Raw genomic sequence first — 14731 nt, forward strand, 5'->3', positions numbered from 1 at the left:
GTTTTTAGAGCTGCACCAGCAGCATATGGAAGTTCCCAGACCAGGGGTCGAATAGGAGCTGCAGCTGCTGGCTTACACCACAGCCACAGACACGCCAGATCCTTAACCCCCTGAGCAAGGTCGGGGATCAAACCTGCATCCTTATGGATACTAGTTGGGTTCGTAATCTGCTGAGCCACAGCAGGATCAGGTGATCCTTAACTGCTTCATTACTGTTCTGTTTTTAAAGTTTCTACAGTGCGTAGGCCTGATGTTTGTTTATTTCCAAATGAAAAATTGTTTTTGTTATTAAAATAGATATTGTTGAATCTAAGACGTTGGGGGTCTGACTACAGAGTTAAAAAAATCTGTGGGTCATCGAGGGCCCTGGGATTTGGTTCTTCTGTCCATCTGAGTAACGTGGGGAGGACGAGGCAGTCCCATGCATTGCCCTGGGGTGGTGCAAAAGGAACTGACTGATGGAGGGAAAGCTGGCTGGATCCGCTTCCTGGAATTCATGCCCCAGGCAGTGAGGAGTCTGCTGTGGACATTCTTGAAGGGTGGGTCACTTTTATACAACATTGGCATGTCTAATGTCTAGAAAATGTCATATTGTCTGGAAAGGTATTATATTGCTGTCTCCAGAATGGGGAGCTGTAAGACCCTGCTATGCTGCTGTCTTGAAGCCAATCTCATAGGAATGTGGAGAAACATTATATTTCCTCAGATTTGGCTCAACAGCTTAGCAAACATTGACTTAGCATCTCCCGCAGACCAGATTGCCTGGCCCCTGTACCCCCAAAACTGTCATGTGACCAAATGACCTGTCAGCAGAACTGTAAAGCCATGTGTGAGTCTATAGACGCTGCCTCAGTCGCAGCTTCTTTTGGGACTGTGTGGTTGGGAAAATCAACTTATATCTTGTGGGATACAGGGCAAACATTTAATGCTCTGTTAGTAAGTTTCTTAACAAAAATAGTCTAGCAGTTCCTATTGTGGCTCAGTGGAAACAAATCTGACCAGCATCCACAAAGACGCAGGTTCGATCCTGCTCAGTGGGTTAATGATCTGGCATTGCCTTGAGCTATGGTGTAGGTCGCAGATGTGGCTTGGATCTGGTGTGGCTCTGGCTGTGGTGTAGGCTGGCAGCTGTGGCTCCGATTCCACACCTAGCCAGGGAACTTCCATATGCTATGGGGGCAGCCCTCGAAAGACAAAAAGACAAAAAAAACAAACAAACAAACAAACAAAAACTTCTAGAAACCACATTGATTCTACATGTTTTTTTACTGTCCTAGATCCAGCTGGTTAAATTAAATTAACATATTTTTGGTCTTACAGATAATTGCCTTTTTTTTTTTCCTTCAGCTTTTGCTATGAGGATCTTAACACAAATAACCTGAAAATGCCTTCTCTCTCCCTGATCTTCCCAAAGAAATAGCACTGGACTGAGATTTCCTGGACTCGCCTTCCACCTCCAGTTGCGCACATAACTAACTGCGTGACCTTGAGCAAAGCATCTTAACCTTGCTAAGACCTTAGTTTCCCATGGGTCTAGAAATTGGACCAGTAGCGACCTGAGTTCCCTTCTGGCTCTAAATAGCTATAAATTGGTTGTCCTATAAGCTTAGTATTCCTTTTTTTTTTTTTTAACTTTTAAGGAAAAATGGAAGAGACTATTACTGCTTCCTCGTCTGATTCTTTTTCTTTCTGTCTCTCACATACAGGAGCAACCTCGGCTGCGGGTCTGCTTTACCTGCCCACGTGGGCAGCCGCTGTCTCTGGCTGTGTGCTCGCTGTCTTCACGGCATCTGTGTGGCCTCAAGTGCTTGGACACCTTATTAGCTCAGGGTCAAGCCCTGGGAAAGCCATGACCACTGCTATGATATTTTATCTTCTAGAAATATTCTTCTGTGCTTGGTGCACAGCTTTTAAATTTGTCCCAGGAGGTGTGTATGCTAGAGAAAGATCTGATGTGCTTTTGGGTGAGTACATTTGAAAGGTAACTACTCAGAAATACCCTTCAGGACTAACTAGGATTTAGCACTTTACATGGTGGATTTATATAGATAGGGTGTTCTTGCCTTTCTTATTAAAATAAACTGTTTAAATAGTTTTTTTTTTAAATTAAAGTGTGGTTGATTATAGCGTTCTGCCAATTTCTGCTATATAGCAAAGTGACTCAATTATACACACATACATTCTTTTTATATTTTTTTTCCATCATGGTCAAAGTAAACTCTTTTGATTTAAAAGAAAAACCGGAGAAATGTCTAAATTACTGTTTAAAAAGAAATTGTTTTTGGTTTGCTGATGTGAATAAATTTTTAATAGCTTGTATGATACAAAGGAGTGGGAGGTAACAATGACTTTATTTAAAAAGAAATTTCTTAATTCGTTAATGAGTTTCAGTAATATTTATAACTGCAAAGAACTTCAAAGTGAATAGCTATGAAAAAACCAAGTTTAATCCATCATAGCATAGAAAAGAGATACTATGTAACACTTGTATTATATGGTATGTTAGGAAAGGATATATGAATATGATGCCCACATTGCTGTTTTTTTCCTTTCTTTCTTTCTTTCTTTTTTTTCTTTTTGCCTTTTCTAAGGGCCGCTCCCGCGGCACATGGAGGTTCCCAGGTTAGGGGTCTAATCGGAGCTGTAGACACTGGCCTACACCACAGCCACAGCAACTCGGGATCTGAGTCATGTCACATCTGCAGCCTACACCACAGCTCACAGCAACACCAGATCCTTAACCCACTGAGCAAGTCCAGGGATGGAACCCCCAACCTCATGGTTCCTAGTCAGATTCTTTAACCACTGTGCTCGACGACACTACGCCCACATTGCTAGCTTATTAAATATTGCAAATATATATAGGAAGTGTGACTTTTTTGCTTCCCTTGAATCTTTTTTTGGTCTTTTTAGGGCCACACCCTCAGTATGTGGAGGTTCTCAGGGTAGGAGTTGAATCAGAGCTGTAGCCACCAGCCTACACTATAGCCACAGCAACACCAGATCTGAGCCACAACCTGTACCACAGCAACACTGGATCTTTAACCCACTGAGGGAGGACACGGATTGAAACCTGTGTCTTCATGGATACTAACTAGTCAGATTTGTTTCCACTGAGCCACAACAGGAGCTCCAGTTCCCCTGAATCTTATGTATGGTTTTTATTTACCATGTTTTTACCAACGAAGATATATTTTGCATGTATAAATTTAATGTAACCGAAAAATTCTCAAACCATGGAGTAGGTATTTTCCATTTCAGTGGTTATGAACTCAGGTACCAAAGTTAAAACTTCACGAACTTAGCCCAGTTTAATATTTCAGGAATAGCTTTCAGCAGTAATGAAATTACTGCTGTATACCAGACATATGCATATTAAATGCTGCCTGTCATTCTAGTGTAAGTGAAACGTCAGATGTCTCCAGGATCAAAATCTTTGAGAAAATCAGGGAGACAAAGTATGTGAAGAGGGGATTCAGTTCTTGTTTGTTCACACAATCATTTTTTTCAGCTTGTTCATTTATTTATTAAAAAATTGGAGTTCCCATTGTGGCACAGTGGAAACGAATCTAACTAGTATCCATGAGGTTACGGGTTTGATCCCTGGCCTCGCTGTGGGTTAAGGATCCGGCATTGCCCTGAGCTGTGGTGGAGGTTGCAGACACGGCTTGGATCCCATGTTGCTGTGGCTGTGGCGTAGGCTGGCAGTTGTAGCTCTGATTGGACCCCTAGCCTGGGAACCTCCATATGCCATGGGTGCAGCCATAAAAGACAAAAAATTATTGTACACCTACTGTGGTCCAGGCACAGTGCCAGGTGTGGAGGATTTAAGAGATGTGGGGGTTCTGCCCACCTGGAGCTTCCGTGTAGTCGAGGAAACACACTTATCAGATTAGACAAATACTTAGGGAGTCTCCTACAGTTGGGGTGAGTGCTGCCGAGAAGTCTGAGGGTCTGCAGTGCCCAGAGGTGCCTTTGGAATGCCTCCAGCCGCTCTGTACATTTTCACAAAAACTTTTCTACTCCACGAGCTAGACTTCTGTCAGGATGGGCTGATTTGGAAGAGATATTTTTATATTTTTATTTTTTAAATATTCATTTGTTTTTCATTTATTGGGTATTTGTTTTGGTATTTGTTTTTCTTTTTAAGGCCACGCCCATGGCATGTGGAAGTTCCCAGTCCAGGGGTCAAATCGGAGCTGCAGCTGCCAGCCTACACCACAGCCACAGCCATGCCAGATCCAAGCTGCATCTGTGACCAACACTGCAGCTCACAGCAACACCAGATCCTTAATCCCCTGAGCGAGGCCAGGGATCAAATCCACATCCTCATGGGTACTTGTCGGATTCCTAACCTGCTGAGCTATGGTGGAAACTCCAAAGATATTTTTAAATTCTGTGAAATATTTTAAAATAGCTTTTGAGGATTTACTGTTTCTGGCAGACATCCAACCTGTCATCTGATCAGAGACATAAATGATGCTTTTCCTCTGAGATAATCTTGGCTTTGCAAACTTCATGTTTCTTCTGGTTTCTTTCAGGTGTGTGTACTCTGTCCTGCTCTATCTTCCTGTCCAGTGCCCTGCTTTTCTCTTACTCCAGCTTGCTTAGGGATCTGCCATGAGGAGCAAACACAGGAAAGTAAGAGCCATTCTGAGCATATGTTTCTTTCTTTCTTTCTTCTTCTTTTTTTTTGTCTTTTTTTAGGGTCGCACCCGTGGCATATGGAGGTTCCCAGGCTAGGGGTCGAATCGGAGCTATAGCCGCCAGCCTATACCAGAGCCGCAGCAATGTGGGATCCAAGCCTCGTCTGTGACCTACACCACAGGTCATAGCAACTGGATCCTTAACCCACTGAGCGAGGCCAGGGATCGAACCCACAACCTCATGGTTCCTAGTTGGATTGGTTAACCACTGAGCCATGACAGGAACTCCGGTTTCTTTCTTTAGAACATTATAGGTGGTGGGCATTTTGAGTTCTTTCTCACTATACTTATGGGATTGCAGTAATAGTGCTTTATTACAGCTTCAAACAACTAAGAATTCTTTTTCGTAAGAGTGACATTATATTGTTAAGGCTCCAAAAGCTAAGGAATGCCGGTAATGTGGAGTAGCTTTGACTAAAGATGGAAGAGAATCTGTATGAGATCAGATGTATTGTGTAGGTTTTTCTTGCGATTTCCTGGAAATGACACATAACTTTAAGGGAGGGGGGTTAGCCTTGCATGTAAGTGTAACTTTTACTTGACATTCGCTAATGGTTCTATTGTTCGATCATGCCTCTGTTTCCAATCTTACTGAATACAACATTACAAGTACGTAGGCTTCACCTATAAGCTAAATTGGAATGCACCCCAGCTGAGCTCATCTTTCTCGGCGCAGTGTGAGTTTGAGCATGCATCCTCTCTGTGGACCCACACTCCAGGGCAGAATTATTGCCACAGACACTGTCGTGTTAAGATCTACACATCCTGCTCTTGTGCTCCTCAGCTCTGTGCACGTGGTCCCTGCAGTGGAGAAGCCTGTGTCCCTCACGCTGTCCAGAAGGCTCCTTTCTCTTGTCCCCTCCCCCCACCCCGTTCCTTGCACAGTCGACAATCTGTGACTGATGTCATTACCAGCCTAACAACTAGGAAACACTCAGGAAATCAAAAGAAACCTCTTCCTAGGAAAAGGCCGGGGTCTTTTAATATAAAGCATACTTTCTAAAACGCTGGTTTCTTATGTTCATCCCAATTGATCAAAAGTCATACTGGAATAATTGCTGAGGTCTAGAGATGACTCAGAAACTGAATTTTCAGCCAATGTCCATTGAAATGAAATACAGGCTCCCGGAATTTACCTTTGGAAAGATTTGGGGATTGAAATGTAATATATTCATCTTTCTTTTTAACAGGGGCAGTGATGCTAATTATTGGGCTAGATATGTTATTTGGTCCTAAGAAAAGCCTTGACTCTCTTCTTCAAACAAAAAACAGGCCTAAGGTGCTTTTCAGAAAGAGTGAAAAATATGTGAAACTTTGTGAGTATAGTTTTGCTTTATTTTTCAAAGTATTTTATTGTAAATATAATTTTTCAAACATATGAAATTAAAGAGTTTAACAAACCCTCATGTACCCTTCGACTCAGCTCCAATGTTATGAACACCTATCTTCCTTCTTCTTCTTCTTCTTCTTCTTTTTTTTTTTTTTTTTGGTAAAATACATTAGAGCACATCTCTGATATTGTGTCATTTCAACCACATATCCTGTGTATTCATTTTGTTTCATATCTAGCTTAGATTTAATATTAATGTTTGGACTGTTGATGAACTAGAAACTCAAACATGAAATTAGTTTGCTATTTAATCTGACTCATCTCAAAATATGCTAGATTAAATAAAATGTTTATTGAATGTGTAACATTTGCAGATAGTATATTTAGGATACAAATTGCGGCCTAATTACATATAATTATGTAGTATTATGTAGTAGAGTATTATGTAGAATACTAAGACATGTAAAAATTGGTCTCCACCTTCAGTGACTCGATGCTTTACTAGAGAAGACAGAATATTAAGGTGTAAAGAGCTACAAAACAATTAAGAAGCTAAAAATTGCAATATATTTTGAAAAGAAATGTCATAAAGCAGTAAGATCATTATATAAACACCTTTATGTATGTTCCATCATAATTTGAAAAGGTTAGATTAAACTTTTGGGGGGAGATCCCTGGTGGCTTAGTGGATTTAAGATCTGGCATTGTCACCGCTGTGGCTCAGGCCACTGTTGTGGCATGGGTTTGATCCCTGGCCTCAGATCTTACACATGCTGTGGGCATGTCCAAAAAAATTTAGGGGAAAATTTTTTTGTGTGTGTTTTTGTCTTTTTGAGGGCCGCACCCATGGCATATGGATGTTCCCGGGCTAGGGGTCTAATCGGAGCTGTAACCACCGGCCTACACCACAGCCACAGCAACGTGGGATCCAAGCCATGTCTTCGACCTATACCACAGCTCACGGCAACGCCAGATCCTTAACCCACTGAGCAAGGCCAGGGATCGAACCCGAAACTTCATGGTTCCTAGTCAGATTCGTTTCCACTGTGCCACGATAGAAACTCTTAGGGGTAAAAATTTTAATGTAGGTGTTTTTGGATGTTCTTTTCTTTCAGGTGTGTCCCTTGAAACCAGAATCGGGGAGCTTTTGTCTTTTGGTTTTCAGTCTTGACAGTCTTTGTTACTACTGCTGCTATCAATTCTTTAGGAGTTCCCATCGTGGCTCAGTGGAAATGAATCTGACTAGCATCCATGAGGATGCAGGTTCACTCCCTGGCCTTGCCTAGTGGGTTAAGGATCTTGCGTTGCTGTGAGCTGTGGTGTAGGCCGCAGATGCTGCTCAGATCCTGTGTTGCTGTGGCTGTGGTGTAGGCTGGAGGCTGTAGCTCCATCTGATTCAACCCCTAGCCTGGGAACCTCCATATGCTGGCCCCAAAAAGATAAAAAAAAAATTCATAGATTTTACTTTTCAGAGCAGTTTTAGATTGTACAGAAACATTAAGTAGAATGTGTAGCGTTCCCATACGCTCCCTCTCACACTCCCATCCGCTCAGTTTCCACCATCACTAACTTCTTACATTAGTGTGGTACATTTGTTAGAATTGATGAGCCCACATTGATACAGTATTATTAACCAAAGTTCCCAGTTTACTTTGGAATTCACTCTTTTCATTTATGCATTTTGTGGGTTTTGACAAATGTGTGATGATATCGATCCATCATTACAGTATCAGAGAGAATGGTTTCGCTGTTGTAAACATCCCATGTGCTCAGCCAATGCATCCTTTCCTCGTTCCTCCAAACACTGGCAACTACCAATCTGCTTACTGTCTCCACGGTTTTGCCTTTTCTAGAGTGTCAGTCTGTCTTTAACTTGAAAATGCAATCTATTTTTGTAGTGATTTCTCATGCATTATGATTTATTTCTATCATCTTATTTTGCTTTTGCCTTTTCTACTTTCTCGAGGTGTATTTTTCCTCTCTTCTTCTTGCTTTTGCATTGATTGGGTTTTCTTTGTCTTTTTTCTCCTCCTCACTCTTCTTTCTAGGTTTGAAATTATACCAATAATTTCTGTTTTTTTGCTAGGTGGTTATTTTTTTCTCAGAACATTCAAGATGTTCTTCCCTTGTTAGCTGACTTCCATTTTTGCATTTGAGAAGTCAGCCGGAAGTCCATTCTTTGCTCTTTTGAAGCTACGCTGTCTTTTCTCTTTGGAAGCTCAGTATTTCTCTTTGTTTCAGTGTTCTGGAGTTTCACTGTGGGGTATCTGATTGTGGATCCAGCCCCTTCCTTACTTGGGAGTGTTTGGGCTTTCTGAATCTGGAGAGTCATTTTTTTTTTTTTTAAGTTGTGGAAAAGTTTCAGCACTATTTCTGCAAATAGTGCCCCCTTCTCATTCTTTCTCTTCTCTCCTTGTTGGCTCCAGTTAGACATGTGTTGGATCTTTTTATTCTCTTCTTCATGTCTCTTCACCTCTTGCATATTCTCCATCGTTGTTTTTAAGCTGCCCCTTACAATTTTTCTCTATTCAGTTTTGCCCAATCTGCTTTTTATCTTGTCCACTGAGTGTCTAATTTCAATTGTTATAATTATTATATAATTGTATTTCTAGAAGTCTGCTTAACGTCTTTACAAATTCTCCTGCCCATTAATTTAATCTCACATTCCTTAGCTATCTTTTTTTATAATGATTTTTATTTTTTCACTTATAGCTGGTTTACAGTGTTCTGTCAATTTTCTACTGTACAGCAAAGTGACCCAGTCACACACACATGTATACATTCTTTTTTCTCACATTATCATGCTCCATCATAAGTGGGGCCTGCAGCATAACTACTTGGCATTGCTCCTTAGTTATCTTATTGAATAATCTCTTTTATTTTTCTAAACATGTTAAGCATGCTTATTGTATTCGCTGATTCTAAAAATTTAAATAGCTGAAGTATTTGGGGCTTGATTCTGCAGACTATTTTTGCACTCTCCTTGTAGAGACTTGTTTTCTTATATATTATTCCTTGTATATATTTATGATTTATTTTTAATTTAGTTCATGGTTCTTGGAAATTTTGTTTGTTTGTTTAGGGCCACAGCCACAGCATGTGGAAGTTCCCAGGCTGGGGTCAAATTGAAGCTACAGCTGCCAGCCTGCACCACAGCCACAGCAACACAGGTTCCAAGTCATGTCTGTGACCTACACCACAGCTCATGGCTCTGACTCACTGAGCAAGGCCAGGGATCGAACCCACATCCTCATGGATACTAGTTGGATTCATTTCCACTGCGCCACAATGGGAACTCCTTGGAACATTTTTAAGGAAGATTCTTTGAAACCTGAGTTTTGAGTGTGGGTAATATATATGCATGTCATACATGAAAATTAACCCAGGAACTAGAGATTTCCCCTTTACATAATACCCTTGGCTAATAAATGCAATAATTGCATAGAAATTATTTTTTAAAACCCAAACTTACTTTCTTCTAAATAATTATTTCTTTTTGTTTGTTTGTTTAGTTTTGTGGCTGCTTGTTGGCGTGGGGTTGTTGGGATTAGGACTACGGCTTAAAGCCTACGAGAAGAAATTGGGAAAAGGGGTAAGTAATTAAAAGTTTTCATATGGAATTTTATATTACATATATGTATGTACATTTGTACACTTCACCATTATGCCTGAACCCTAGACCAGAGTCTAAGGACTTCAGAGCCCTGGATCCCATCTCTTTAACCTTTAAGTCACAGGCTGACAGCATAGTGGGATTATTTGATGAAGCTGGATTCTTGGGGCAGGGTAAACCCATGTTAGAGGTAAATGGCTCATGATTTTGTTGTATGAAGTTATTTTTGTCATTCAGTGATTTAACACATCCAAACTATGAAATAAGGAACTATTTTACTTTATTTTATTAATTTATTTTTTTTGTCTTTTTTAGGGCCACACTCATGGCACATGGAAGTTCCCAGGCTAGGGGTCAAATTGGAGCTGCAGCTGCCAGCCTATGCCACAGCCACAGCAACACGGGATCTGAGCTGCATCTGCAACCTACACCGCAGTTCACAGCAATGCTGGATCCTTAACCCACTCAGTGAGGCCAAGGATCGAACCCACAATCTGATGGTTATTAGTCGGGTTCATTAACCACTGAGCCACGACATAAACTATTTTATAATGGGCTTCTTTGTACTGTTTGGTAGGTATTTCTGAAAGCAACAGTATGAGATTCTTTTAAGAAAAATCTTACAGATAATTCTTGGATCATTGTAGATTATGGGTAGCTCGGTGTTGATAGATCATGGAATTTTTCTCATCTCTTCCTTTCCCATCTTGTCTGCAGTTTTTTTTTTTTTTCTTTTTATGGCCAAATCTTTGGCATATGGAAGTTCCCAGGCTAGAGGTCAAATCAGAGGTACAGCTGCTGGGCTACACCACAGCCATAGCAATGCCAGATCCAAGCCACATCTGCAACCTATACCGCAGTTCACAGTGATGCTGGATCCTCAAACCACTGAGCAGGGCCAGGGATCAAACCCTCATCCTCGTGGATACTAATTGGGTTCTTAACCCACTGAGCCACAACAGGGACTCCTCGATTGCAGTTTAAAATGTCTTATTGTCCCTTTTGCTTCTAGGTAGGTAGGCAAAAGCAAGAGTAAGTCATTGCAATGTTGTGCTTTCCATCTGCCGTGATAAAAAGTTTGATATGTTTCATAATGCAGTCAGAATTACAGTTTGGCTACAACAGCCTTTGGTGGTGAATTCTGAGTTTTAGCAGTCTGCATTACTAGGCCCTTTTTTTCCTATTAATTAAACAGCTCTAATGAGGATGGAGCCCAGGCTTGTCTTGTTTCCCTCTGTACTTCCAGCACTGCACAGAATACTTGGCACATATCCAGAACTCAGTAACTATTTCTTAAAAAGTAATTAATTCATTACAGAGTCTCTTTCCTTTGCCCTCTTATTATTAGTTATTATTGCAATGTTAGTCAGAAGAAGATCCCTAATATCCGCCAGGGATTCTTTTAAAAAGGAGTCGTTTCATTTAGATTTAATACCTATTATTTTGTTTATTTGTTCATTCATTCATTCCTTCATGTGATAAATGAATGTCATTCAATTAATACTTATTGACTGTCTTTTGTGTGCCTGGCATCAGGGATACAGAGGTAAACAAATTGGAGAAGATCCCTGTCCTCAGGGAGTTTACATTCTAGCAGGAGAGAAAGCTAATACTCAGAAGAATAAGTAAATAAAGAATATCACTTTTTTATGATGATGATGATGATTTTTTTGGTCTTTTTTTTTTTTCTTGCCTTTTCTAGGGCCGCTCCTGTGGCATATGGAGGTTCCCAGGCTAGGGGTCTAATCAGAGCTGTAGCCGCCGGCCTACCCCAGAGCCACAGCAACCCCGGATCAGAGCTGCATTTGCGATCTACACCACAGCTCACAGCAACGCTGGATCCTTAACCCACTGAGCAAGGCCAGGGATCGAACCCACAACCTCATGGTTCCTATTTGGATTTGTTAACCACTGTGCCACGACGGGAACTCCTGATTATTATTTTTTATGGCTGCACCCATGGCATATGGAAGTTCCTGGGCCAGGAATGGAATCCGAGCTGTGACCTACACTGCAGCGGCAGCAATGCCAGATGCTTTAGCCCACTGTGCCCATCCAGGGATCGAACCTGAGCCTATGCAGCAACCAGAGCCGCTGCAGTTGGATTCTTAACCCACTGCACCATAGCGGGAACTCCCAAGGATATCACTGTAGATCAGGCTACTCTGAAGCAAATAAGAGTGTGGAGTAGAGCGTAACTGGCTCTGGGTGGTTGGAGAAGTCTGCTCTGAGGATGTGACATTTGCATTGAAAATTGAAAGCAGAGAGAGAGCCAGTCATTCTGAAAGGTATGAGTAAAGGACTCAGGCAGAGTGGAAAGGGTACGGGCTGGGTGTGTTTGAGGAGCACAAGGTGAACAGTGTGGCTGAAGCCTAGTGAGCAGAGGAAGAGTGGGGGATGATGAGGATGGGGAGACTGGGGGCTCCCCTCATTTAGGGCCTACGGAGCACAGAAGTGAGTTCTGATTTGATTTTTTTTTTCAATGAAAGCCAACAGAATACTTCAAACAGGAGCATAAAGACACATGATATACATCAATTTGGCTGCTCCATGAAGAGTGGATTGTAGAGTGGGAGCAGGGAGATGGGTCCTGAGGCCTTTTCACTTGTCCAGGAGAGAGACACCTTTGGGTAGGTGCCATGGCCCTGGATTTGGAGAGGAGTGGATAGACTTAGAATATATTTCGAGGAGTTCCCGTCATGGTGCAGTGGTTAACGAATCTGACTAGGAACCATGAGTTTGCGGGTTTGATCCCTGGCCTTGCTCAGTGGGTTAAGGATCTGGTGTTGCCGTGAGCTGTGGTGTAGGTCGCAGACTCGGCTCAGATCCCGAGTTGCTGTGGCTCTGGCGTAGGCCGGTGCTGCAGCTCCTATTCGACCCCTAGTCTGGGAACCTCTATATGCCGCGGGAATGGCCCAAGAAAATGGCAAAAAGACAAAAAAAAAAAAAAAGAATATATTTTGAGAGTAGAGATGATAGGATTTGCTGATGAATTATATGTTGGTAGGTGAGGAGAAGGAAGGAATCAAGGATGACTTCTGTTTGGGGCTTGAGCAACTGATGGATGGTGGTGGCCTTTATGACGTGGGAATAACAGATTTTGGAGGGATGAGAGCCAGAGTGAATCATAGGTGTGTAGGTCCGTGAGAGGGTACCACTTGATGAATATAATCATGTTTCTTGAAGTCTGTGTTGATGGTTGCCTTCTTTTTGCAAGGTATTTCACTAAATGGAGTGATCTTTCTGTAGAGATAAGATGTCCAGCTCACTGCTGTTGCATATGGAGCTGTTTCGGTTAAGTGGTGGCCCTCTTATGCCAAGAGGTGGTGCTTACCTCTCTCTCAACCTCAACGTGTATGGTCCACTTGGAGCTGTTTTTTTCAGTTGGAGTTGGAGTTGTTCTAATCTAGCCGTACTCTTTCGCAGGATCCCTGTTGTTGACCCGTTGGTACTAGTTTGAAATGGAAGGTTAGGGCTGGGCACTGTCTTCTCTAACTGGGCCCACGGACTCAAGAGGAACTTTTGGAGGGTTCTGGGCTCTTGAACCTTGGCCTTGCCAGTGTGGTGGAAAGTAACACCCTATATAACTTAGAAGTGAGAGACCACTCTACAAATATGCTCAAGGACTGTGTATCCCTCCGTGATCTCATTCTTCTCTGACACAAGAGTAACTCCTACCCTGCACACGCTATTTATCATTTTCATGCATTTTTGGGTGTTGTTACTACACATGACATGTACCTCGGCGATATTTTTTTTTCATGTTTTAACTTTCTGTTAATAGCATATGATATATATATTTTGCAACTTAATTTTTATTTAAAATCATCTTGGTGAGATTCACCCATGTGGAAATATGTAGCCCTAACTCATTTATTAGGGCTGTATAGTATTCCATTATGTGTATGGTCATTTTTAAAATTCATTTTCCTATTTTTCCTATTGAAACAATATCCAGGTTGCTTCTAAATTTTTTTTTTGCTGTTACAAACAATGCTTATTTTAAATACTTTCCAAACATTTCTCCTAACTCCCAAGCCTAAGCTAGAAATTTGCAGATTTATTGTGATACTGCCAGCTAGCAAATACTTCTTTATTATTATGTGTTGAGTGTGGGCAAATGCCTAAAAAATTCCTTTGCTGAATTTTTTCAGAGAGAGGTAGAGAGAAGTGGGTCACTGAACTGCTCTTGTTCAATCATCCTAAATTATCATTAAAACAATTCTTCAGGCACCAACCACAGAGGTCTCTGCCGCCATCTGGCCTTTCAGATTTGGCTTCGACAATGACGGATGGTCTAATCTAGAAAGATCAGCTCAACTGCTCAATCAAACAGGTAAGTCTTACTGGAATTACTTCCAGCGTTTTTTTGTTTGTTTGTTTTTGACCAAGCCTGTGGCATACAGAAATTTCCAGGCCAGGGATAGAACAGCAGCGACCTAAGCCACAGCGGTGACAATGCCAGATCCTTATTCCACGGAGCCCACAGGGAATTCCTAGTTCCAGGTTTTGAGCAACTGCTATTGTTAACTTTTATTTTGAACAAAATCATCAGTAATAGGAGTAAGGGAGATCCCCCATGGTGCAAAAGGATCGGTGTTATCTTGGGAGTACCAGGACACGGGTTTGATCCCTGGCCCCGTGCAGTGGGTTAAGGATCTAGTGCTGCTGCAGCTGTGGCTTAGGATGCAACCGTGGCTCAGATCTGATCCCTGGCCTGGGAACTCCATATGTCACATGGCAGCTAAAAAAGAAAAAAAGGGGGGGGGAGGGTTGTGGGTCGTAAACTAATCTCTTAAAAAGGCTGACTCTCCAGGGCAGCTGCAGGAGGATGAAGCTTCTATAAGCACATCTGTGTTTTACCTGAGAGCAATTCATTCAGTTGATTGGAAACAAAGTCTCATACAGGGTCTCTGCAGGGGATTCTTGTCATGCTTTTGCTCTTGGAGATGCTCCTTCTGGTGGTTCCTATCACTTGGGAACCCACCGTTGGGGACCAGAACACTGTCAGGTTAAAAGGCAGACTGGGTTGGAGTGATGCTCATTTACAAAGCAAATTGCTTTTAAGAGCCTGGGGGCCAA

The 14731-nt window shown here is 41.8% G+C and overlaps 1 protein-coding gene across 1 annotated transcript in view; it reads left to right on the forward strand.

The window, feature by feature from the left end:
- Positions 1 to 14731, forward strand: part of CWH43 (cell wall biogenesis 43 C-terminal homolog) — a 67564-nt gene that overhangs the window by 25686 nt on the left and 27147 nt on the right. The window contains 4 exon segments of the mRNA XM_047798648.1: positions 1707 to 1964; positions 5897 to 6022; positions 9549 to 9628; positions 13880 to 13985. Coding sequence (XP_047654604.1) covers positions 1707 to 1964; positions 5897 to 6022; positions 9549 to 9628; positions 13880 to 13985 — 570 coding nt within the window.

This window comes from Phacochoerus africanus, chromosome 10 (assembly GCF_016906955.1).
Source record: "Phacochoerus africanus isolate WHEZ1 chromosome 10, ROS_Pafr_v1, whole genome shotgun sequence".
NCBI lineage: Eukaryota > Metazoa > Chordata > Mammalia > Artiodactyla > Suidae > Phacochoerus > Phacochoerus africanus.